Source organism: Opisthocomus hoazin, chromosome 11 (assembly GCF_030867145.1).
Source record: "Opisthocomus hoazin isolate bOpiHoa1 chromosome 11, bOpiHoa1.hap1, whole genome shotgun sequence".
Classification (NCBI taxonomy): domain Eukaryota; kingdom Metazoa; phylum Chordata; class Aves; order Opisthocomiformes; family Opisthocomidae; genus Opisthocomus; species Opisthocomus hoazin.
The window spans coordinates 8789192-8815896 of NC_134424.1; the positions used below are offsets into that span (position 1 = coordinate 8789192).

The 26705-nt window shown below is 49.6% G+C and overlaps 1 protein-coding gene across 8 annotated transcripts in view; it reads left to right on the forward strand.

Moving 5' to 3' along the window:
• Window positions 1-26705, forward strand: part of CADPS (calcium dependent secretion activator) — a 220094-nt gene that overhangs the window by 59583 nt on the left and 133806 nt on the right. For all 8 annotated transcript variants that reach the window (XM_075432502.1, XM_075432506.1, XM_075432503.1 and 5 more), the window contains exons 4-5: window positions 21173-21253; window positions 25482-25718. In XM_075432502.1, coding sequence (XP_075288617.1) covers window positions 21173-21253; window positions 25482-25718 — 318 coding nt within the window. The remainder of the gene's footprint in view (window positions 1-21172; window positions 21254-25481; window positions 25719-26705) is intronic.

The following is a 26705-nucleotide window of genomic DNA, read 5'->3' on the forward strand; positions in this document are numbered from 1 at the left end:
GTTGAGCTGAAGTTCTCCATGTAATATGGGAAGACTTAGGCAGGAGAGGGAGGCCTAAACCTCTCGAGCAGCTAGCTCAAAGCCACACTTCAGGGGCACATGTGTGTTGCTGTAGATGATGTAAAGTTGGAGGCTGTCAGTGGTAAACACGGATAGCTATGGCAGGGAAGTGAGCTGAGTTTCCCATCATGGCTGTATGTGTGTGCTGGTGGCCCAGGAGAGCGTGGTGTGGGACGGAGGTTGGCGTCTGAACCCCATGATGTCCCTGTGTCACCGGGCTCCTGGACCACAGCCGGGGCTGCTGCTCCTGTGTTCATGCTTGAGCCTGAAGCCTTCCTTAGAACGTGCAGAGAAGGGGCCAGCTCAGGTTATAGACATTTCTCTCAGCAAAGGAGAACAAAGTGCAGATGCGTAGTTTTGCTGTCCTCTTCTGAGCGTGCTGCCATGGGCGTGAGGTTGTCTAGGAGGCATGGTGATGATGGGTTGACCGTTGGACTTGATGATCTTGGAAGTCTTTTCCTAACCTTAATCATTCTGTGATTCAATGACACAAGGTGCTGGGGTGGAGGTGAGCGCAGCAACAGGCAGCAACCCACAGAGAAGCACGCACAGACGTTGCCCAGCACCCTGCTGAGTTTTCGTTGAAGGTGCTCATTCTCATGGGTACTGGGACATGCCCAGTGCTCACTTCCACATCTTGACTGGCTGCTGCCTGTGCTTACAGCTGTACTGGGAACAGCAGTGATCTTGCAGGTCTCCAGTCGTCATTAGCCCACGGGAAGGGAAGATGGTCAGGATCTATACTGAGGGTATTTTGCTCCAGGTATCAACATGTAAAGGTGAAATGTAGGACACAGGAGATCTCAGCAGGTAACAGATTGCAGTAGGATGCTGACAGGAGCCATTGAGCATAAGGCTTTGCTCCTTGGCTATTCCTTAGCAAAAGGAGCATCAGTGAAGAGTTTCCGTGATCCCTGGTTGAAGATCATGTTGGCTTTTGTGGAGGGTTTTGCTAGAGGTAACTAGCTGCTTTTCTGACCTAGCTAAGTCCAGAGATGACAGCGAGAAAGTTTTTTTGGTGGTTTAAATTATAAAGTACTAATAGTAGAGTAATTAAATGGTCTCTTATTTGTTCTCGACAGCAGTCATTTATTCTGCTGATATTTCTGCCAGTTTGCTGGCGAGCTCATGTTGTGCAACATTGGTGAAATGAGCTGCAGGCATGTGTTCGGCTGCCGTTACCAGGAGTCTGTGTGCCTGCACACAGAGCTGGGACCAGGGCTGATAAAATAGCTGCAAAACAGAGATGCAGTTTCATGGAGAAATTATTGACCTAGTAATTTTATTAAATCAGGTGAGGCCTGTTACATTCGATGAGAATATCATTTGCCAAACACATTTTATTTTGTTTTAAAATCACATTCAGATCTACAGCTCTTTATTTCTCATGCAGGGAGTAGTATCGGCAACACTTCCTCATCACTGTACCCGTTGTCTCCTTGTGGCTTGGAGTCTCTTCCTCTACCTTCCCTCCCCGTGCATATCCGAAATTCTCAAAAATTTATAATGTCAAGCAGCCGTTTTCGTTCACCTTCTGACTCGGTTCTTCGTTCATCTTTCTGCTTGTGGATTTTCTCTTTACTTGACCTTTTTCTCCCTAACACTGGATTTTGGCTAGGAACAGTTGTTCTCAGATGGTTGAGTAGCAATGGAGTGTAAATTAGTTGAAGGAGCTGTGGCTGCCACTGTCAAAATGATTCCAAAAAAACTTTGTGGAGGAGAGTAACTGTCAGGTCAGACGAGAGCAGCATGGTTTGGATCTGCTTGGGGGGAATGGAGTTAGAGAGGATGATACAGGTTAGACTAGTAGAAGAGCAATGCACTCTAAATACTGGCTTATGTGATATCGGAGATCCATAACAAAAATCACGGTGACTGCTCATGAGTATGGAGCAGCTGTGTTTGGGAAAGGGTCAGTTTCAAACTCTGCATTTCCCATGAACCTCTGCAGTATTTGCAATGAGAACCACGTGGTTTCTTCGAGGATGGTACAACAGCTTTCCTCTGGGAAGTCCCTGCTGATGGTGTGGTCGTTAGCAAAGCAGGAGGAGAAGAGTGCCTGCCCAAAGGTTTGGCTAATTGACGTACCGCTGTTCTCCAGCAGCACCTCTGGTCGGTGGCAGGAGGTGACTCTGCTCCTTTCCCATGCATCACTTTTGCCAGCCGTGTAACTCCTGATCTTCTTTATTACCACGTAACATAGGCAGTTGTTCAGGGTCGTTGCTTGGTCAGTTTGTTCCACCTTTATCTATTGTGGTTGCAAAACAGCTGAGAATATCTGACAGCCAGAAGAAATTTTATTTCTGTGGATGAAAATAGCCAAAGATACGTTCAAGGAGATAATTGGGATCATTAAACTTTGCTGTCGTAATGCCAGTTGCAGTTTCATCCATTGTATGGCTGAAAACGTAAGCAGCATCAATGAACAGGAAAAAAAAAAAAATCTGTTTCTATCCCAAAGCACCAGCAGAAACACTGGTGGTGTTACCTCAGAGTATGGGCTCAATCTTAGCATCGTCGTTGGTGATCTTGGGAAGACCTGGTCTGCTGTAAAACAGGGGTGATTTTCTGGATGGCGACAATCAAAATACATTTTGTCTAGACCAGATCAGTGGTTGTCACTGTCACGTGAAACGCCATGTGAACCACGGCAGATCAGTAGCACACCCTGGTATCTGGGAGAGCTGGTGTCTCCATGCCTGAAATTTTCTCTCGTCTGCAGTCAGGGTAGCGGTAGATGCACGAGATGATTTAGGGAAGGGCAGCGCGGGATGCAAGGGCAGGAGAGCAAGCGCATCTGTCTCCCGAAGGCTTCCTGCCACACCGGCGTACCACAGCAGAAGGGAATCTCTCTCCACTGTTGCGTGAAATTGCTGGATGCCAGACATTGATCAAAAGTAAATCGCTCCTGTTCAAAGACGGAGAGTTCATAAGAATCATTAATAACAAAACTCCTTCTGTGCAGAGGCTGCCGGGGAGGGGTGTGTCAGACTGCGAGTGGGGGGTGCTGGTGAGCAGAGGGAAAGAAAAATGGGTCAAATGAAGTCCTGCTGGAAAAGGAGTGAATGCGCATTGATGGCATTAAATCAGATGTAACTGGAAATCAGCAGGGACAAACTCTGTTGGATGTGACCTGGCCCATGCCAACACGATCCCCGCAGAAGGGCAGAGCAGTGCCGGTGCAGCAGCTAACAGCAAATAGCAGCAAGGGCTGGACTCGAAAAAATTCACCAAGCAAAACCGAGTGCAGCGTGAAATGGGAACACTGCCTTTCAAAAATGACATTAGCTGTCTGCTGTAGAGCTGTCTTCAGACTGTAGCGATTCCCAATGGAGCAAAAACCATCCCTCTGATCTGACAGTAGTGATCTGTGAGGAGAGCTGTTCCAGCTGCCCTTGGATGTCTTGGTGAGGATGTGTGGACACGGTTGACCTAGAGGTGGGGCCAGTCCTGCTTTGCTGCCGTGGCTTGCCTGCTTTGTTTTCTAGCACCTGAAACAACCATACTACCCCTGCTTGTCTCAGGGTGAAGGCCCAAGAAAACTTGTAGCAAACTTAAGAGGAAGATCAGCTCCTTTTTATTCCTGGGTTTTTTTTTTCTTTTTTTCTGTTTCAGAAGAGGTACCGGACTCTAGAGAGGACTTACAGGGAAAGCTAGTGAGAAGGAAGTACGAGCTGTCATAAACAATGTTAAAGCAAGAGTCAGACTTGCAGTAAGGTAACAGGATGCCAGGGAAGGTGGTGACTGAGTTGTGAAGGGTTTTCAAAGTGCTTGTGTGTGTTGGATTTCTCGGGGGCACCAGCTGAAGGGTCTCAGGGTGTTGGCACAAGCAAGGAGTGAAGCATACAGCTGCTGCCTCATTGGGCACGCTGAGGTCTCCACTCACGGTGCCAAGCCTTCGGCACACATGAAGGTTTGGCTCTTGCAGGAAAGCATGAAGAACAGCCAGGCTTTGAACTCTGTGTGCATGGAGCACGAGGAAGGCAGGGCCAAAGGTGAAAGGAAGACCGAAGGGCTGAACAACGCAGTGGAAGAGCGTGTATCTCCAAAGACAGCGTGAAGAGGAAGAGTGATGGAGAAAGGATGGGTATGAGGAGGATGTGTTGCAGTCTGGTGAGTGTAAATTAGGTACTAACCACCCTTATGGAATGCTGAGCAGACTGGAAAGGATTTCACTTCCAGAGCAGCCTCTGAAAAGACCATGAGGACAACTGGGCATGAATGAATCTGAACTCGTGGGCAATGCTGCAGCTACAGTGGCTGCTCAGGTCTTGGCTAGATAAGCAGAGGAACGTCAGTAAGCACTGGGGGATACTGTTATCCTTCTATACGGCAGCAGAAAGACCTCTACTGTATCCAGATTTGGAGTCTGTGTTATAGAAATGTGTTGGAAAGGTCCTGGGAATCACGTGGAAGGATAAGGAAGGACTAGCAGTTTGGCTTACCTGGGAAAACGGTCCCAAGTAATTTGATCTGTTTGCAAATGCATTGCGGCAATCTTTAACCATGCAGACACAAACGCAGTAAAACTGTGGGATCAAAGCAGATGCCGTCAGCTGCGTTTCTGATAGTCGGGGCCAGAAGAACTGGGCAGATAGGTGTTTTTCTGTTGGATAAGGTCAATGCTGAATGGAGGGTACAGCCTTAACATAGCAAGCATGGGCTGAGATTTCCTAGGGGTATACAGGAGATTGCACGGGAAGGGGCTAGTAGTTTATTTTGGGCTCAGAGCCCATCAGCCTCGTGTGGCTGGGCAGGTTTTGGGCACCTGCACAGAAGTATCTACATTATTGCTGAGCACAGAATCAAAATAGTTCAGTTATTTCACTGAGCTTTGTCTAGGCTGGTTATTCCGTTGTAGTCTGCAGCAAAGTTGTGGTGGGCTCTGAATCGAAGCCCTGCAGCCAGGCAGCTTGGAGCTGCTCCGTGGCCACCCGCAGCCAAAAGCCTTTGCTGGGAGTACCCGGCTTAGGAAGCAGGGCTGGGATGCACGGCGTGCTCGGCGCTGCGTGAGGTGACGGCAGATGAGGGGACACTGCTTTGCCAGATAAGTTTGTTACAAATCCCCATCTGCTCAGAAGCAGGAGCTATAAGGTTTATGCTGTGCAACTAATTATTTGTTATACATTTTTAAACATGAAATCTAATCCAAACGGCAAACATTTTTAGCAAGTGTCATTGTGCAGTCAAGAAAGCTGCCAGCAGCATAAACTTGAGTAACTGTGTGATCATCGGGGTGGGGACGGGAGGTGATTACTCTCGCTCTGGTGCCAGCCTTGCAAATTAGCTATTGCATGAGGTGTCCCCTGCGCTGATTTTGGAGGGCGCCTGCGAAGAAGATGGTGCACATGGAGTGGTGGCAGGTTGGTGCCGGGTTTCTGTGTGTCCTGCTGATGGTGGCAGCGAGCGTGGTGGGGTGTGCTAGCACAGCCAGGCACTCTGCGAGCGGGGCTGGAAGTGGGCATCGCCTCTGCTGCCTCAGCGCCGGCAGTTGGCCTGGCCTGCCAGGGGAGCGGGCTTAGCTGGAGAGGAAAAATAAATAAATTTAAAGAGAAGGATTTTCTGCTTTGCCCGTTTTCCCCTATCCATGCTTACATATCGTCCCCTCGCCAGCTGGTCTCCTGCTTGCACAAGGCAGCATCTCACAGAGCTGGCTGCTTTCTCGTGCGCTCCATTCGTTTCACCTGCAATGGAAAGCACACATCTGGCACAGCTGGGAGGTGTTTGGCCAGTGTGAAAATGGCTCCAGAGAAGACAGGAGAGGGTTGCTGGTTTTCTCCCAGTAGAAAACAGAAGAGGCAATATCACACTTCTTGGTTCGCAGCAAATGCATCCCGCAGAGCAAGCCTGCATGCGGTTTGTAATGTAGGCAGATTTGGGATGAATGAAGCATTTTTCGGATTTTGAAGGAACTGGTTGAGTTGTTTCAGTAATATCTTACCCTCCACTCTGAATCCCTCCCACCAAAAAGAGTGAGAGAATGGATTTGAGATGGACCTAAGCGTTTTAGAAACGGAAGAGCTAAGGTTTTTTAGATTGCAGAAAATGTAGTAAAGGAAAACTGTCTGAAAATGAGTGCTTTTGAGGGGGTGGGATCTGTTGTGGGTTTTGCTCAGCCTGTAAGCCAAATGATTCGATTATTCCTTCAGCTTTCACGCAAGGTCACAGTGTGATCCGCAGTTGATTCCCTTGCGTCTGCGAAGCAACACGGGCAGATATCAGAGCATTTCCCAGCAGTGCCAGTTCCCAGCAAGACCACACTTGCTCTCCTCCACCTTCCTTAACAGCTCACAGCATTTGAGCCATCAGTCCCTTCGGAAGCTGCTTTATCCCGTTGTTTCTCCCCATAACTCCAGGTGGAGGGAGAGAGGGAGGCAGAGGGAGCTGCTCTTCTGCACGGGTATGCAGCCCGGGAGCAATCTGACCTGGGGATCGGGGGGTAGGACGGTTGCACACACGCATTATTTTTTCCAGTGCCCTGAGCACTGGTTTCCTCCCCTTGATTTCCATAGATCTGCTTTAACAAACTACTTAATTAATAATAAGAAACGGGGGGGAGGAGTTTCAGCTGTGGGTTCCGTACATCTGCGTTCCCGTGGTTTTGCAGCCAGCAGCATCTGACACTACCTTCACTGGCAGTGACAGGGTGGGTCTAGCAGCACGGTTTTGACCTGGTTACAGAGTAGAGTGCAAAAAAAGCTGAACGCCGTGAGAATGCTTCAAGCATTGCTTTTCTCTTTAATCTCTTCATTGGTGTTTTTTCTAATTTCTAAAAGGAACCGCAGCTGCCATCTGAGATGGGCAGGTACTGATGCTGCAGACCTGCAGTCATGGCTGCACTCGGGCTCACAGCTGGATTCCAGATGCATATTCTGCACTCTCTTGCATGTCCTTTCTGCACATGAAGTGCATTGCCCTCAGTGGGAGCTTAAAGGGAAGACTGAGGGGAGAATACAAATGAAATGGGATCAGAGAGCAGGTTATCACCTTATTTTTGCAATGTACTGCCATTCAGAAAGCACCAAGACCTCAACAATAGCAGAGACTATAATGCCGTACTCTCAGTGTGTCCAATATATTTTCCGTCACTCTGTAAGCAAAAGCCTCCTGCCCTGGGAACAGTTTCAAAGGAAAGAGGTCATGCCTTGCTGTTTGTCGTCTGAAATAAACCAAATTTCCTCAAAAAGCGAGAGCTAGGAGTGCTCCTTGCAGAGGAGCTGTCTGGAAGAGTTACCGTGCAGCTACAGTAAGGCCTGATCCACCACTCATCCTCTAATTAATCGTCTTTTCCTCATGGAACTCTGCAGCGGAGGACTCTGCCATCTCCCCCGGCATCCCAGCCCTGTCCTTGCCCGCTCCTCTGGCGCTCATGGGTGGTGGGGTCTTCTCCTGCTCCTTCAGTTGTGGTATATCCTGGCACATGCCAAAGCTGAGGTAGTTCAGGGTAAGGATGAAGATGTTGATCAACTAGTGTTTTATTTGGCTTTAAATGCAAAGAATAACTAGTAAAAAAAGTGTGAAGAGCAGCTCTCCACTCTATGGGGATGGAAGGGCTTTGCCTGGAGGCTCCATCCGTACTGAGCTCTGGGGAAAGATAATTAAGAGGCAGCAGATAAAGCCTGGAGGGGGATGGAGAAAGCTCCTGGTGCTTTCATGGGCACAGTGCAGGACCCTCAGGGCAGCACCGGACTCCTTTCTGCCGTGGTCCCCCCACAAGCAAGGTGTTTGCCCCGTGTCCCGCAGTGTCTGCAGAGCCTCCAGGCGAGTTGCGTGGGGTTGCAGACAGCGTCGTACAGCGCTCAGCAGCGAGCCGGCTCCGTTCGGCATCTCGTGGTGATGGCTGCCTGGGGCTGGGGTGTGCAGGGCGGCTTGGCGGCCGGTGGTGGTGGACAGACGGACGCCCCGTCCCTCCGCTCCGGCCGGAGCAGGGCTGCGGGTAACGGCTCCTGCTGCACCCGCCGGGACAGCAGAGCAGCTCGAAAGCTGCATGTGGTAATATTCCACCTGGAGAAGGCTGTTAGTGACAGGGAACATGGCTGACTGCCTGCTTCTGTTGCTGCTGTATCACCTCTGTTTGAATCAGCTCACATTAACTGCAGCTGTATTTAACACTGTCTGTCTACATGGCTGAATTTTTAGATTGTTAATTTTCAATTGCAAATCACTTAATTATGCCTGACTTTTTATAAATATTTGTAACATGAGTTAATATTTTCTATTACGTGCAACACACATTCTGGAAAAAACTAATTGTTCTCGCTGCGGTGCGGCGGTTCTGGCAGAGCCCCCAGAGCCTTGGTGCTCTCTTATCTAAAGGCCGTTGCCTTTTACAGCTGCTGTGTCAGAAATTGAGGTCTGCAGCCAGCGCTGTCTGTGTGTTATGGCCGGGAAAGCCATTAGGATTCATTTGGCTCCCTGACAAGAAGGAAGGAAAATGTTTGTTGTCCGCAGCGTGGTAACGGAGCGAAGAATTGACACTCATGACACTGCATGTGTGTATTATCGCTGTGCTCCTGGAGCCCACTCTGAACATCGATATGAGATGTGGAGGGCGATGGCTCTTAGCCTAGGAGGAATTTTAAACTGTACCATTTTCAGGGACTATGAACGCCAGGACCCCGAAAGCCCATCCTTCTTCTCATAGGGGGATGCCTGCTGCCCATCCTCCCGTGCCCAGCAGGTAAGGATATTTGTCCTGGTGGGCCTCCCGCGGGGTTGTGTGGAGAAGGGTAAGGGTCTGACCGTCTCAGCTTTGCACCTGGCTGACTCGCGGCTGCGGCTGCTCCACTCCTGGGTGCGCTGAGCAGGGTCCCCGGGCAGGGAGGTGGAGGAGGGCCTCCCCCAGCAGCGCTGAGGGCAGGTCCCCAGCCGCATCCACCGCAATGTTCTGCGGGCTGAGCACAAATTCATCAGTGCTTGAGAAACCTGTGAGGTGCCAGCCTGCGGCAGCAGCCTCCGACGGCGGGGAAGGAGGGAAGCGCAAAGCTCCGTCTGGACCTTGGTGGGTACCCGCTGTTGGGGTGTATCTCCCCGGGGAGCAGTGCCCAGTCCTTCAGGGTGCACCCGCAGCCCCAGGCCATGCCTGTGCTGCCGTGGGCTGGGGGACCGCAGCAGGTCTGGCTGGAGCCACCGAGCATCGCTGCGGCTCACTCAGCCGATGGGAGAGGTGTCGGGGTCAGCCAGGCAGCGAGCCCAGGTTCGTGGTGGGATAGTGCAATACCCAGCTTGTGTCCCAGCTTCACAACTGCTGTGGTTTGAGCTGGTCAGAAGAAAACTAGCACAGACCTGGGAGCAGCGGTGCTGTGCTCCCCAGGCTGCCGTGCGAAGGGAGGTGGGGTGTCCTGCCACGGTGCAGGAGCTGCTGCTTCCAGGCGGAAGCATCATCTACTGTGGTTGTTATAGTTTCTGTACACGTAAATTATTAATCTTACACGTAACAGCATTTTCCATATTGTGTAGATGGCTTGCTGGGCTGATCATCCTCGCTAGTAAGATAACGAGGGTGGTGTACCCCATGGGAGGACTTGCCCCATCTGCTAAGATCAACCCCCCACGCGGTACCTTGTGCTGAACTGCTCCTCCTCTCACCTTGCAGACTAGCTGCTTTTAAAAAGGGTCACATTTTTGCTCCCTGTGTCTGTTTCTTCATAGCTGTGCCTCTCGCTGCTTCTCTGCGTCTGCTTCAGTTCTTCTCACATCCTTGAACTTAATGCAGGTGCCAGAGCATCTTGCAAGGGTGTTGTGCAGGGTGAAATCCCACACGGCGGCTTGTGGCTCCGCACAGCCCTGCTCAGAGGTGCGGTACGTCCATTTTGTGCCAGTGGTTCTTCAGGGGCAGAATAGGCCCTGCTGGAGGGGATCGGGCAGTAAAGGAAGTGGCGAATGTTCCCAGGTAGTGGAACTAGGATTCCAACCCCTGTTCCTCGTGGGATTTTTTCACATTGTTGAATGCTAATTATTTTTAAAAGAGGTGGCTTTTCTGAAATGCGATGAGAAATTAGATAGGATTAGTATGGCTGAGGGTATTGCTTCCATTTAAAACCAGAAAATTCTCCCCAAGGTCGATGTCTCTGAAACCTTTGAATGACTCAGTCCACGACTGTCAGGGCACTGTTCTAAGAAAGGCGAGGAACTGACATTTTAATTAGCATAATATAGTAATTTAGCATAATAGTAATTACTTATTATTAGTCATTAATGATTGTTGATGGTGTTGTTATGTATTGGCCAAAGAGACTTACAGATGTGATGTTTCTGCTATGGATTTTGATAACACTCCACTGGTGTTATCAATTTAGGTTCAATCTGGAGGGACTGAGAATGGCCAGCTATGCTATGGAGGGCAGTTTGCATCCAGTTCTCCATTGCTGTAGGAAGGGGTCTGATGGTGACGTATACAGAGATTCCTGGAGAAGTGTGGTTCTAGTGACGAGTGGGACCAGCAACTTCAGCTCCCTTAGGATGCCATCTACTGAGAACATGTAGTGACCTCTTTGAACGCTGAGGATTTGCTGCCTAGAGGCTTAATTCTCCTAACTGCTTTCCCTCTGACCTCACGTGAAAGTTTGCTGTGTCAAACCAGTGTGAACACATCAGCTGGTTCAGGAGAATGGTCTCTTTAGGTCTCTGGCTGTGATAATCTGAGTTTCACGAATACCCAAATGAACTGTAATCAGCAAGCACTGCAATTTTTGCTGTCTTAGTCCTTGAAAAAGTGGGAGCCATAACCTTTGCTCTACATTCCGTCTCCTTTTCTGCTGATACCCAGTGGTTTGGCATAAAAGGGAACCAAAGCCTTGCTCTTTGTGGCCAAAGTCTCTGCTTTGCAAGTTCTTCGCTCACAGATTCTGCAGAAAAGCATCTATCACCATGCTGCTGCAAGAGCCAGTGTTGGAGTTCAAACTCCAAGGGATGCCCCAACATACCACGAGTATTTATTTTGGAGAATGGCTGTCCAATTTCAAGCTGCACCTCTGTAGCAGGCAAATTTCTTTCTGAATATGGTTTTTGTTTCAATTTTATGTGGGAAGATCTCCAAAGGTGCCTATGCAACAGGCAGGGCCAGGGCAAGGCCATCATTTTTAATGGATAAAAATGATCATCATTCACGTGATAATTTGTAGCTTCTGTTGTCTACGTGTTCACCTGTGTCATCATCTCTACCAAGCACGGTGCTGGCTGCAGCATAGGAACTTGACTCTCTGTTTTACCACCTGGTCTTAGCCCCTGAAGGGTATCTGATTTTATGTGAACCAGGAAGCCAGCAAGGAAATTTTAAATTCATGGCTCGGCCCTGATCCTCGAGCTGTCATCAGAGCTGGGAACGAAGCTTGCTCAGCCAGGGAACCAGCTACACAAAGACCTCCACAGGAAGGGCTGCACGGCACAGCCAGGGAACCCAATCCGGTCAAAAGGAGTTCTCCCTGCAGGAGCGGCACTCCTCTCAGGCCACCTTCTCATCCCCAAATACCCACCTCTGCCAAGCATCAGCAAGGACAGGTTTTGACTTGAAATGTGTAAATACGCTGTGACTCCGTGAAGCCCATCAGAAGCTGCTACCTTGTGTTTGTGGAAGGCTTTCAGGTGCTGCAGCCATGGAGGTCAGTCAAAAATCCCTCAATATGGTGATGAAAGAGCAAGAAAAATCTGAGTTCTCTGCTTGCATCAACAGGAATTGAGACCCCCCCCCCCACCCTGAGCACTTTTCAGCACAGAGGGGCAAACTTTTAAAGATGGCATGAATTCCTATTCAAGAGCCCTGCCCTGGCGCTGCCTGTTGTGTAGGCACCGTTGGAGATGTTCCCCTGTCTTATTCTGCCACCTTTAATCCTGCTGACTGTCAAGGTACTGCAGTTTTGCTGGACCAGGTCCTCATGCAAGTTGCTTTAGCTCCAAAGGCCACAGCCCATTTTGAACTGCGTGACAAACGTATCTATCATTAAGCTTTTAATCAACAGATAAGGATTTGAGGATACGTAGATCTTTCTTCCATGATGATTGGGATGAGTTAATTGCAGCTAATTCCAACTGTAAAAATTGCTTGGAACTGAACAGTGGTTTATTGTTGTGTGTAGGAAATTCAGGTGACTCTCTTCCTGTTAACTGATGTGAAGTTCAGCATACGATAAGCTGCAAGGAAACACGAGCCAGCTAAACGTGGTGCTCTGCCTTGGGCTGCGTCAACCAGCCAGAGCACCCCTTTCTTTCGTAGAGCCATAGCTCAGCGTATGCTGCCCACAGGCCTTAAAGCATCCTTACGCAATGCCGTAAGAAGAGGGTATTAAGGCATGCTCAGAGGTCAGAGCCTCTGGCCAGCTTAGTTTTTAAGCCCTTTCAGTGTCGTACACCTCACACGGATGATCTTACAGAGGGATTTGCGGGGTTCAGAAGTTCTCTGGCCACAGATGGAAAGGACATGCCTTTCGAGTGGAAGTGCTCCGCCATCCCTTTTCTGAACAGCTTGCAAAGCATTTGCAAAGGCAGCCAGCGCTTTGTCTTCCCCTCCCCGTTCTGCTGAATCTATTTCTTCATTTATGTTGATTTATCATCGTTCATAAATCTGGAGGTACCTTTGCACAACCTGCTGGAAAGCTGCGTGCTGGTTTTGCTTGTCTCAGCTTCCCTCGGCCCAGCGAAGGGCTGTGGGGGTATGCGGGTCCGTAACAGAGACGGCGCAGGGCTGCAGTCAGTCTTCCTGCCCAGGATCCGTGCCGAGCGCCTGCCTGCCCTTGCCATGCCACTGGCACGTGCTGGTTGATTCACCTGCGGGTGCCCATGGGTGCTGCTCCCAGCAGCACAGCAGGCGTGAGAAGCCGCTCCCTGCCTGTGCCACCAGTGCTCCTCTGAAATATGTGGAAATCGGCTCAGCTTGTGGGATAAACAGCTACCCAAAAGGCAGCATTCAGGTTGGAATTAATTCGACGGTGAATCTCCTGGCCTCGCCTGGAGAAGCAGGCGCGGTCCCAGCGTGGGATGTGATGGGCGAGAGCCTGCGCAGCCCAGGCAGCTGGTGGAGCACAGGGATTTATTGCAGTGTTAGAAGATTCGGCGCTCGGGCGCGAAGGGGCTGCTGTACATCCCGGGGAATATTTTCACCAACAAGCCTAGCGCAACCCTAAAGCTTGTGAACCGTGAAATAAGATTTCTCTGTGAGAGGGAAGCGTCAGCCCTTACCGAGTTATCCAAGTCCTTTCTGCTGTTTTAAATCACCCCCCGAGGACCCCCTGGCTGCTCTCTCACAGCAGCAGTGGTTCATTAGATAACCCGGGAGCTTGCTGGGATAACGGGAGCGGGCACCCATCTGCAGCAAACAACCAAAAACGTGCAGCTGCAGTTGGAAGAGACCGAATTCCTATGGCAGGGCCGATTTTACCCACACAAGAGCAAAATGGCGTGGGCTCTTCTCCAGGAAAGAGGGTTTGTCACCTTTTGGGTTGCTGGAGCCCCGGGGTGGTGTGAGGAGCTGGGGCCAGTGGGAGGGAAAAAAGAGAAGTCCGATGAAGTAATAGGCACGGATTGGAATTCCTTGAATTAACGGGAATTTTACATTGTGCTAGAAATATTCTGCATGACTGAGCCTAAAAGACTGGTCTGGGGAAGTCTGGCTGGAGGAGAGGTAGCCTTGGGCATCCCCGTTGTGCAGGACACCGGGAGAGCGGTGGTCCTGGGGCGTGTGGGGATAGCGCAGCGTCGCAGTGCGGAGAGCCGGTGGAGAGGAGGTGTCCTGCCGTTCCCTCCAGCTCTTCCAAAATCCTCTCTTGAAACACACGGGTGACAGCTGCTGAATGCACAGCTGGGCTGTGCTGGTGCTGCCGGTTTTGCTGACACAGGGAGGTGCATAACACGGGGAACCTGTCCTTGCTTCCTCTTCCTCACTCCCATTTCAGAGCCCAAGGCAGCCGGCGGTCCTTCGGTTGCAATTTGCTGCACAGAGGATTAGCACGTTGCCCAGGGCATTAGTGATTTACGCTGCCGAGGCAGCTTAGCATCCTTTGCGTTCCCAATTTAAAAGGGCGGTCGGCATCCCAGCTGCAGTGGGAGGGAGTGTTCAGATCTTCCTTCCCCACTTTCTGCTCCGGAGGCGTAGGCAGAGGTCAGGGCCTCGAGCCCCGGGCTGCCTCCCGCGCTCTGCCCTTTGCCGCTCGTAGAGAAGAATATTTGCCGTTGGTGGGAGAAGGATGCTACGGAGCAACCCGTGACGGTGGCACAGAGGGTGTCTCAGGAAGCCGTGTGCGGTTCACAGTGCTGCTCTGTCCTGTCTCATGTCACTTTGTCTCCTAGAACAGTGGTTTTCAAATGAGAAACAGAAGGTTTCCATGCAATGAGTCACTTTGGGGGCCATGTGTTTCCTTCATCCGGAGCGCTCCATGGTGCTGATGCCACAAGTTGTGAGTACGCCTGGACTGATAGATTAATTATTAATTGACAGGGGCTTATGAATTTTTCAGTATTTTCTCTCATTGTGCACCACAAAGTGAAACACCTTTTATGAGACAAAGATCTCTCCTAAAGCCCTACATCAAAGCTGCAAAATTGTCACCCATATTGTGGTCTTGTTCAGCTTTCACATGCAGCATGTTTGCTTTGAAATAGTTAATCAGCCGTTTGCTGAGCTACAGAGCTCCCGGTATGTCAAAGGATGAATGCTTGAGACTTGCTCTTTGAGGCTTTTGACACCTATAACCATATGTGACACAGATATTTGGCTGCGTTAATTGTTTTGGGAGGACTTAAGGCAGGCTTGGGAAGGACATGAGTAGGTCACAAATTTTGTCGTTGTCCTCCACCCAGGGAAGATCGTTCACAAAGTGGGATTTTTGTACCTTCCAGCTGCACGGTGGTGTGCTGGACACAGGGACAGAGAAAATTAAAGTCGGAGACCGCCGAGAGTGCCCCCAGCCAGGGCTGTCCCTGCTCGGTAGCAGCCTGTCTGTGCCTGCCTTCAGCTGTGCCGGAGGGTTCGCCCGTCCCTGGGTCCCAACGCTGCCGCAGGGAAAAACTGCTCAGGCAGTGGGTTTTATGGACACCTGGACTAAATGCTTTCATTCCCAGCAGGTGAAGAGCCAGGTTTGTTTCCATGCACAAATCAGCACAAGGCAGGCTGCTGCAGCTCAGAGTTTGCGAAGCCAGAGCGTTTAAGATGTGGTTTTCCGGAACCCGGTTGCAAATGGCTTGTCCTCTGCAGGACTGCGAGGCATGGGGCAGGACGGCGGATTCACCACCGCGTTGTAACCCTTCGCAAAGGGAGGGGAGATGCTTGCAGACAAGCCCCAGCTCTGCTTCAGGAATGGAGATGATGTGACGCTTGCTGCCCTGGCTGGGAAGCAGGGATCAGCGTTAGCCGTGGCTGGCAGGGAGGGATTAAACCGTTAAATGGTCCCAATGGTTTCTGGCTGGTGCTGATGGCAATTATACTGACAGTACCTGTCACGTCCACGGCGCGTGGCGTAAATGCCAGGCTGATCAGTGAAGGCTGTATCTGTACATTGCATCCTGTCATAAATCCTCGTAGCTTACAACGACATTATTTCATTAAACCCTCATAGCTAACGATGTTATTTCCAGCAGCACTGAGCTCAGAGCGTGGGTGTGAATCCCACGTTGTGTTTGACTCGCCGGTGCCTGTTGGGACCATGTCCCCTCAGTACCCGCTTGGTGGGACGGCCGGACCCACTCTGCTCTTGCCGACCAGCTGAGTGCTGTGTATGGCTGTCGTCAGTGCCACCGGCTTCGTCCCCTGCCTGCAGCCCTCTCGCTGCGGCCAATGGCACAAGGGCCGTGCACTGCCTGGTGCCCAGGCAGGCAGGGTGGTTTAAGGTGTTAAACTGAGCAAAATAGCTTTGGGCATCACGAAGGCGGGAAGAGGAGGGGGGAGGAGGGTGGCCTACGCCGCCCTGGCATTGCGTTCGGAGCCAGGGCTGCAATCTCCATGGTTTGGCTTTGAGCTGTGGTAAACTGAAGCAGGAGCTTCGAATATCTAATACTTTGACTCCAAAACCACAGGAATTTAAATTCTCCCTTAATGTCCTTGAACTGGGTGTTTCTTGGGGTTAGTGGAGGTGACCCTGGGCTCCTGGCTTTAAAAACTGCAAGGCTCAGGCTGGGCGATGCACGGGAGGTGTCCAATGCACCAGCCAGGCAGTTTGGGCATGGGTTTGGTAGGTGCTTATGCGTCTTGTTGCAGAGCTTATGACTTGATTAGGTTTCTTGGTTTGCCTCTGCCTTGCAAAGGTGTAGAGAAATTATCTTCCATCCCTGTGGGATGACATGAGAAGAAGTCTCACAATGACTTTGTTTCAGGGTCGTGGAAGCAAAGGGCATCTTCTGCAGACCAGCAACTGGTTCTTACTGGGATTAAAACTGTCAAAGTCACAAGCTGAAGATTTTTAAACCCTTTCTTTGATTTACTAGTGCCCACTAAAAATTATCACTTATTAGCAGCATATGTGTAAAAAAACCTCTTTTGCGAGATCTTTTTCTTGCGGTGGAGCAGTCACGAGTGGATGAGGTCAGCATATGCCTTGCAGTGCCTTCAGCGACGGGCTGGCTGCGGTGCTGGTAAATTTTGTGTTCCACTCAGAAACTGATCTATATAGTTTCGTTTTATTTTTATTGTTTTACTTTAGCAACTGTTACACCAGCGTAGATAACCTCTGCAGGGCAAGCACAGAGAACTAATGTCGTATGCGGGTAGACGTATGAAACATCTAATTTACCAGCAGGCAGTTGGGTAATGATCAGTTGAGAATTGCAAATTATGTACGTCATATATTTGTGGCATGCTGCTGAAGAAAAGCCCAGTGCATATGACAAATCATATATATAGTGAAATTTATAATGCTTTTCATGTTTAATTGACTGGGGCAACCTTATGATTTATATCTTTGCTTTATTCATAGCACACCCATAACATAGTCATAATGCAGAACAAAACTAATTCAATTTCTCCTTGAGTTTGTAAATCATTTATGTATTTGGCTGTCAAGTATTTGAATATAAAGTGGGCATGCATACGGCAGAAAATAAATAGCTGATTCTCTAGTTAAGAAATAGAGTTTTAATGATATTAGGGTTGGTGTTGCCTTACTTAGATGTTCATTTGCTCTTGCTTAGATATCATGCATTTATTTGCCCCTTGCCTTATTTTGCAAGCAAAATATATTGTATGGGCACCGGTATTACTCTCTTAGTGGCCCCGTGTAGCGTTATGGCTGTGTACAAGGTACTCAGCTGGCTTTGGCGGCAGCAGGAGCCCTGCCCAGGCTCAGGAGCAGTGAGTGGCTGAGCTGTTGGGCTGCTGCTCCTAGACACAAGAGGTCTACTTGAACCTGCCAGGAGGACACGCAGGGACTGCAGGCAGGGGCTGCCTCGTTAGTACCCTTCTGTAGATAAGCAGAAAATGTTATGTTGGCTACAACAGACTGTGATTGCTTTCCCAAAGATCAATCTTTTGAAATGGAGCTATCATGCAGAGTCATTGAAAATACAGCTTGGAAAGATTTTGTTTGTTTGTTTCCTTTAATACCAGGTTACCTAGCTGGGCATCACTAATTAATCTCGGGAAGCACAGCCCTGAAAAGCAATACCTTATCCCCTCGACCACAATCAAGGAGGCTGCCTAAGGCGCTTGTTGCCTCCCAAGAAAAATAATCTTCTGCAGTCAGATCTTTCATTGACATGGTTTTTTACACCCGTAGCATCACTGGAAAACATCTGCAAAATCAAGATAGTGTGGAGAGTTTGAGGCAGTTTGCTGGCTTGTTATCATACTGCAAAAAGAGCTCTCCTCCACAGCAGCATCCTTGATTTCTAAATTTAACATTCGAGTTATTTTGGGTAGTGTGTGATTAACCTCAATTACTGTAGCTCGGATGGAATTCAGATAATGCCCCCTCATTCAGAGTTGCAAAGAAATGGAAATCTGGGACTGTAAGTTTCCTACCCTTAATGAAGCAGCTCTGAGAGATGCTTGCAGACTGGTGGAGGTCACTTGTGTGATGCATTTGTTCACGGGGGAAATTAATGGGGGCAGCTGATCCTGAAAGGTGCTGGTGGTCCACAGCTCTGGACTGGTTGGGGACCAGAAATACAAAGATGAAGGCAGCAGATTATGTGGTGCAGATGGTATGAATGAAACCTGGATGGCCACAATAGAGATCGCTGAAGCTTCAGTGGGTTTGGATCACAGTCAGGACACTTTATATTTTTCCTGCCTTGGTTAAATCTGTAACAGAGGCTTTCAAAGACTAACAAAAATATGCTTTCCCTCAATATCAGCCGTAATGAATGTCGGCTCTCTGGAACGTCATCGGTGGTGAAGCAATATGCAAATACAGGACAGCTGCGTGCGTAAAGATCTACACAAACGTGTGCGAGAGAGGGGAGATGCAGGATGCACAGGCGGATGGCCGAGAAGGTGACGGGGAAGGCAGCGGGTCTGGGGGAAAGCGGCGTGTTTCAGCCCATCCGGGGAGTGCTAACGGACGAGCTTGTCATTTGTCGGGCTGAGGCTTGAAACTTCTGTCATTGCTGTAGCTGTAACTTTCCAGACTGCACTGCACCAGCCGAGCTTTTCCTCTGTCAAGCAGTTTGTCTCCAGACAAGGATAAATCCCAGAGAGGTGGTTAGCACAATCCCAAGCCAGTGAATAAAGCTCATTGATGTGTAGCAGTCGGTGGGAGAGCTAACGTACAGCGGCTTGTGGCAATGACATTTGCTGGTAGCCAGAAGAGGGTGATACTTTGCAAACAAAGGTGGCATTGGGATGGAGGAGCCAGCCCTTCCACCTGAAGTCATGTTTACTCAAGGAGCGGAAGCAAAACCATGAGATTTTGCACCAGGCTGAGCTTGGTTTTGTGCCTTGTGAGTGGAGCAGTGCTGTGACCACCCCACTGCCACATGCTTCTAGTCTTGTACCGTGGCCAGAATCATAGAATGGTTTGGGTTGGAAGGGGCCTTATAGATCATCCAGTTCCACCCCCCCTGCCATGGGTAGGGACATCTTCCACTAGACCAGGTTGCTCAAAGCTCCGTCTGACCTGGCCTTGGACACTTCCAGGGAGGGGGCAGCCACGGCTTCGCTGGGCAACCGTGCCAGGGCCTCACCACCCTCACAGTAAAGAATTTCTTTCTTCTATCTGATCTAAGTCTACCCTCTTTCAGTTTGAAGCCATTACCCCTTGTCCTGTCACTCCATGCCCTTGTAAAAAGTCCCTCTCCAGCTTTCTTGTAGGCCCCTTCAGGTACTGGAAGGCTGCAACAAGGTCTGTCTGGAGCCTTTGCTTTTCCAGGCTGAAAAGCCCCAACTTTTCCAACCTTTCCTGCTAGAGAGCTGTTCCAGCCCTCCGATCATTGCTGTGGCCTCCTCTGGCCCCTCTCCAACGGGTCCATGTCTTTGGTGTGCTGAGGGCTCCTGAGCTGGACGCAGGACTCCCAGGACGGTCTCAGCAGAGTAGAGCAGAGGGGCAAAATCCCTTCCCTTGCCCTGCTGCCCACGCTGCTGGGGATGCAGCCCAGGAGATGGTTGGCCTTCTGGGCTGCCAGTGCATGTTGCCGGGTCATGTCTGGTTTTCATCCACCAGTACCCCCAAGTCCTTCTCCTCAGGGCTGCTCTCAGTCCATTCTCTGCACAGCCTGTATTTGTGCGTAGGATTGTCTGGACCCATGTGCAGGACCTTGCACGTGGCCTTGTTGAACTTCACGAGGTTCGCTCGGGCCCACCTCTGAAGCCTGTCCAGCAAAGCATCCCTTCCCTCCAGCATGTTGACTGCACCAGCTAGCTGTTGTTGCCAAACTTACTGAGGGTGCACTCAATCCCACTGTCCATGTTGCCAACAAAGATGTCAAACATGTTACTGGGACGCCGGTCCCAGTACTGACCCCTGAGGAACGCCACTGGTCACTGGTCTCCACTTAGACACTGAGCCATTGACCCAGATAACCTGGAGCACGACCGTCCAGCCAGTTCCTTACCTGCCAAGTGATTCACCCATCAAATCCATGTCTCTCCAATTTAGAGACAAGGACGTCATGTGGGACAGTGTCAAATGCTTTGCGCAAGTCCAGATAGATGATGCCAGTTGCTCCTGCCTTACCCGCCAATGTGGTAACCCCGTTGTAGAAGGCCACTAAATTTGTCAGGCATGATTTGCCCTTAGTGAAGCCATACTGGGTGTCACCAATCACCAAAATGACCTCGAAGGAGTATAAGGAGTGGTTGGAGTCTAGAAAGCAGCTGTAAAAATGCCGCCTTGTTACAGCGGCTATCGACTTCTTAAGGGGCTAGTTTGATTTTGTGCTCTTTTGTTGTTTTGTGATTTATGTCCATGTATTCCTGCTAAAAATAACAGATCTGCCCAGAGTCCTGCCAATGGGAAACTGCTCACAGCAGTCACTGTGCCTCTTCCACGCGTGCTGTAATTGCTTGCTTAACTGGCAGAAACAATGTTTTACCCTCAGAAGACATTTTGGGGCCAGGCAGATGCCGAACACTGAACCCCAGGGCTGTGGGCAGTGTGCTGCAAAAAAAAACCCAAAAGATCTCTGCTGAAGGCTGCGGGAGAACTGATTGCACAAATCAGGTGGTAACGCAGGGATATAGCAGTATGGGGTAAAAGGGAAAGAAAAGCAGCAAATGCTGTTGCTGTGCATTTCTGCTGAGCCTCCTCTGGCTTCTGTCTTTTTCTAGGTGGCAGGCAGGGGTAGGAGAGTGGCTTGGTGATCTGGAGCTGCCCCAGTGCAGGGGGGCTATGGCTTCCCAAGCACCCGCTTTGCAGGGGTTCAGATAGTCACCATCAAGGCTTGCTGCCAGGTGGACCCACAGGACAACAGGGGTGTGAGACCTCGGGGTGAGGATGCTCAGCCCCAGAGGGCAGCTGGGCAGGCGTCGAAACAGGGTCCGCACAGTCCCCTGGCTGTGTCTGTCTTGGGATGGTGAACACCATGTGCGTTCTTTGTGGGGCGCTCTGTCCCGGAGCGGGACCCGTCATCACTCCCTCTATGCTATATTTAATTGGTAATGTAATACAGATGGTCAGCCTGGAGAACTGAACTGCTTGCAAAGGTGCTGCACTGGTTAATTTTTCTCCTTGATTTTCCTTTTGTTTTCATACAGCTGGACAACCCAGACGAGCAAGCAGCACAGATCAGACGCGAGTTAGATGGGCGTCTTCAAATGGCAGAGCAAATCGCCAAGGTAAAAAAAAAAAAAAATCTTCTGTATTAATAAGATCTTCAAATAGAAGCACAGAAGTAGTTTGATGCAGCCCCCAGCTCCTGGCCTTCTCTCACAGGTTTCTTCTCCCAGTAATCACCAATTAGAAGTTAGAAGATTTTTAACTACAAACAAAACAAATACAGATGAAGCTATTGTGATTGCATTTCTTGGAATGTCCTATGAGCTGGGACAGTTTAGGTTCCTGCAAAATCCCTTACAGCTCCTCAGTTGTGGGGAAGATATTGTCCTGAAGTGCTCCAGCTAGATCTGCAAGAGCACACCTGAGCCCTCTTTGTCAAACTTCTATGCTAGACAATAAGGTGGGTGGTGGCATGTAAAAAGGAGACAGAAATTGCCCTAATGAGGTTTGTGCCATTTGCTGGGCTGCTGGGAGCCACAGTTCCCTGCCTGTAGGTAGATGCTGCCTCAGTAAAGGTGCTGTCCCAAGCATGGTGACACTCTGCATGGGAGCAGTCGGGCTAGCGATGCACTGTGCAGGCATCACTGCCATCTGGAGCCACAAACATGGGACCTTGAAACAGTTTCCATAACCAAACGTGCAGCTAAACTCCCGAGAGACCCTTCTGTAAGGAGACATCTCCCTAGGAGCAAATCGCACCCTCACACAGTGCAGATTTACGTGGCCTCCGATGGACCATAGATGGAGAGAAACCCTGGATCCTGTTGACATCAGTATGGCCGAGGTTTCATCTTGCTTCTAATCAGCTGCTCTGAGTCACTGATAAAGCCCTAATGTGGCTGAAGTCATTGGGAATGATCTGTCTGTTCTTGATAATCAAGAAACCAATACTAGAAGGAAAAGAAAAAGATCTAAGCAGAGAGACTCCGCTCGGGCTAGGTACCTGCCTTCCCACAGCAGTCCTCCTGGCTCTGAGCTGTGCCCAAATTAGAGGATTTTATGAGAATGGTAATATCAGAGCTTTTTGCAACCACGCTAAAATCCCAGGGTGTTAAAATCAGAGCACGTTTGTTTATGATCAGGCATTAGCAAGGATACCAGTAGCGACTGCGCAGTTACTCCTCATTAAGGCTTCTGTTAAACAGCTACAGTCATTGCGTCTTTGGGGAGGTAAGTTCTGTTTTTCCCCACTTCACTGACAGAAATATTAAGGTGGCCAAACGATGGCGCAGCAAAGCAGCGAACCAACCGCAGCTCCTTTGTTCAGCAGTTGGCCCTTTGCCATTTGATTGTCAAAACCTACAGTATTTTCTATTTGCAGCAAAAGGTAAGCCCCTGCGCAGAGTGCTGCTGCTCCGGTCCTGAGATGGGCAGCCAGGCCCTGGGTGCCAGGATGAGATTGCCTGGTTTCGCTGTTTCATTTTCTCTTTGTGGCATGTGGGACAACAATATGCATGGTTCAGTAGCAGCCAGCAGCGGCTGCAGCTTCATGAATTATTTTTTGCAGACGAGTATTTGACATCTCCGTTCCTCCCCCAAGGATGCTGAAAACAAACCATGCCACTGCTGGCCCTGCGAGAGGCAGTCAGGGGAAAGTCCTCAACACAGCCTGACATTTCCCTGTGCAGAATTCGACCTTCAAAATACAGCTGTGCAGCTTGGGGGATGGTTTAGAATAAAAGCGACTTATCTGTGATCCATTTGGCAGGTATTGATATTTAATCTCACACAGGGTACTGCTGCAGGCCTTCTCTCCAGAATGTCAGATCCCACCAGCACCTGTCTACAAGAAACCTTGTTCTTTCAGACCCATGAATGCTATCTTTTGGAGGCATCCGAATGACCTTTTGAATCCTCCTCTGCATCCTCCTTTCCCGGCGAGGCTGCTTTCCCTCTAGCATAGGGCCAGCTCACAAGTCAGCTCAGTGAAGGACAGCGTTTCCAATTTTATCTCTAATCTGCAGCTTTTAATGCAGATTTGTTGCACAGGGAGACGTACAGTGCTCATGAAACCAGCCCTGAGGTGGCCATCTTGGAGATTCCATGCTAAGGGCAAATTAATGCCTGATTAGTAAATCAAGAAATTCACGGTAGGACATTTGTATTTCAGAGGCCCTGCCAGCCCTCGTCTGACTTGTGTGATCCCAAACAGGTCACTGTGCATGCCTGTGTTCCTCGGTGACCGTGTGCTGCATCTGGACACCAGGGCACAGCTCTGGGTCTTTTTACCTCCTCGGGTGCCCAGGAGAGCGCAGCTCAGCCCAGTGCCGGTGCAGCGTTAGGCAGAGTCTCTCCCTGAGCCCGACCATCAAGGCACGTAAGCCCCGCCTTGGAGCCAGCCAGCCTGAGGATCACGCTCGAAGTCAAGCAGATGTTTTAGAGCTGAATCTGGACAGGCTTTTCACTCTGCGTGCTGTGCTTTTCCAGCAGCTCAGTGAGAGCAGCATTACAGCTGAGAGCTTAGCGATGCCGAGGCAGAGGTATATTTTTCTCTGCATAAAGAAGTGCTTCGCTGTCCTGTGGTGCCTTTGTCCCCACCCAGTCGCCTGGCCTCAAGGGCAAGGTAGAGCACAGGTAGGGGCAACTAAATGAGACCTTGTGATGACACCACAGCGATGTGTCCATCTGGGGCTGGTCCCACGCTGCTTCAGCTTTCCAGACTGGTCATTCCTCACAGTCTCTTAACGCTGCTTCTCTCCATCCTTGTCCCCATTTCTGGTCCACTCCCTGCTCCAAGTACACATGGAGGTGACTAGTGTCCTTTCTCCTTGTTGTCTGTATCCCCTGATTGTGTCTTCCTCCAGGCTTCCCCCAGCTCTGTCTCCAGTCCGATGGGTAACAATGGGACCACACGTGCATCTCTGCATTCCCATCATCAGACCCAGTCCCAATTAAATTGTTATGCACCACTTCAAACTACCCAGTGTTAACCTTATTATGAGAAGTTGCTGGTGGCACACAGTGAAATGTCTCAGTCCTTGGTGTATTTCTGAAGAGGTTTGTGGCAGCAGTGCCAAAATTGCAGTCCCTGGAGAGATGGATCGCAGCAGGGTGAAAAAGCAATCATGTTTGAACATTGCTTCAGTAGTAGTTCTCAAAATCCACAGAACAGTTGTTTGTTTGGTTTTTTCCTAGGGGTGGCTTGCAACTTATATAATGCATAGACAATAAACCAGACAAATTAGGTAGTTTGTCTTATGCCAGGTCTAATTTACACAAGGGAGTTGCTTCCCAGGACTGAGACTGGAAGCAGAAGACTATATTTTAACTGCTTGGTGCGAGTGCCGCTGTGAGCTTTTAATGGGTAAGCTGTTGAGGACTGATGCAAAAACTAGTGCGGTGGAGTACTTTTTCAGCAGCCTGACGACAGTCTTCTAGAAGAAACATGACCTTGTTTTCTTTACTAGCATACATTTTATGAACTGCTTTTTACAGTATTATGAATTACCACTGAGATACTTTGCACGTCAGCCTCAAGTTCCCTGGCTGCAGGTGCTGCCTCGCTGTTGGACGCCTTGCGCAGTCTCTTGGAACCCACTGAGAGATGTCCAAACCCTGAGCAGATTCAGGGCATGGGCAGAGTTGTCAGAAGATGTAGAGCTCAGAACAGTGACTCTTAACAGAGCTGAAGCATAGGCAGCAGTTCAAAGCTCAGAGCACATGCTGGGGAACATCAGGTTTTGTTCTGTTTACAACAAGCAGCTCTGGAGGGTCTCACAGTGGAAGGTTGCCTTGTTGGGGCCCTGGCAAGCAGTTGGAAAGGGTGTTTTGTTACTTCTTCCAGTTAGGACCATACATTCCTGCCCACACATTGCTGATTTTTCCCTCTATGGGCTCCTTTCAGACCTAGAAAACTAATGGAGCAACTGCTCAGAAGTATTTTAAAAAGAGCTGTTACATTTGGGAGACTGGAAAACAAATCCCTAACTGTCAGCATCATTAGTAAATTGCTGTCAATCGCAAAGTTCAGCTGAGATCTGGTCTGCAGCATTTGTACTTGTGAATACTTCTATATGAAGAAGGCCATTTGCAAAGAGAAAAATGAATGAAATGCAAGTACATGCAAGAAACAATAAAGTTGGATAAGTACCAAGTAGTAATTCTATGGGAAGCTAACAATAATGTTTCTACATTACACAGGGGTAAGCTGTAATTTGTCATCTGGTTTGTGGGAGTTCCCTCCTTGCAAACCTCTCTGCAGATGCTCCTGGGGGATTCTCGCAGTGCCACGTGTGGTTGCTGATTGTCACAGCCATTCATTCTGTTGTTTTTGTTTCCACAACCAAGGAACGAAAGTTTCCGAAGTTTGTGTCCAAAGAAATGGAGAACATGTACATCGAGGAGCTGAAGTCGTCGGTCAATCTCCTGATGGCAAACTTGGAGAGCATGCCTGTGTCTAAAGGAGGCTCCGAGTTCAAGCTGCAGAAGCTGAAACGCAGTCACAACACTTCAATAATTGACATGGGAGAAGAAAACGAGAACCAGCTTTCCAAGTCGGATGTCGTGTTGTCGTTCTCGCTGGAGGTAAGCTTCACTCACACGACATTGTGCAGGGTTTGTGGGAGTACAAAATCACAGCAGTCAACTTCTGCTCAGTTCAAACTTAACTTAGGTGCAGAGAGCCCAGCAGGAATCACTTTCTGGTCTCCATGAGGAACTGCTCCTCTCTGAGTTACTAGAAGCTTTGCCTGGGGTCAGACACTGTCCTTTCTGGTGTCTCACCGTCTCGTTGGGACAAATTGTGTGGCATTTCCTGCTCATGTATATGAACTGGATCAGAAACCTGCCTCATTAACTGACCTCTTCATACGGCTTGTTACTGAGTGTACCCCTGTAACCCTGAGCCTCTGTTGTCCCTGTAACCAGTACAATAACACCATGAATGTCAGTGCGTTTAGTTATTGCCAGTTAGGGCTGTCACTGTATTTCACTGCAGCCTTGGTTCCTCTTTGGACAGTTGTTTGTTAAAAATTGCTGGGGTTTGAACGCACCCAACAGATTGGCTTGCGATTTGTGTGGAAATACTGTACTTTGCTGGCTTGCTCTTTGCTTGGTGTTAAGTACTGACTTTCTGCTCAGCGCTCTGCCGAGCAGTCTGTCTGTACAGCCCCGGGGAAGGCAGGGTGCAGCAGGGACCTGCCGTTACCTCCGGCGCAGGCTGTCTCCATCCTGGAAGCAGTGTTGCTGCAGTAGCTGTTTTCAGCCACCTTGCTTGTTCTGCGCAAACATATTTGCGGTCTAGGCAAGACATTTACTCCAAGGAGTCATCAGCACACCCATACAGAATTGTTGTTGTCTGTCAACGAATGGGTTTGTGTTACATTGCCAAAGCAACTACCAGGATGGGGTCAAAAATGTAAGATGCAGAAAAATCAGAAATTTCTATTTTGATGTAGTTTCCTGTTTATTTCCCTTCCTAAGAGGTCCCTTGTTATATATATCAGGCCAATGCAAAACTTAATGATGCTGGTTGTCCAGTCTCAGAGTTTAACTCATTAGATGTCTGAAACG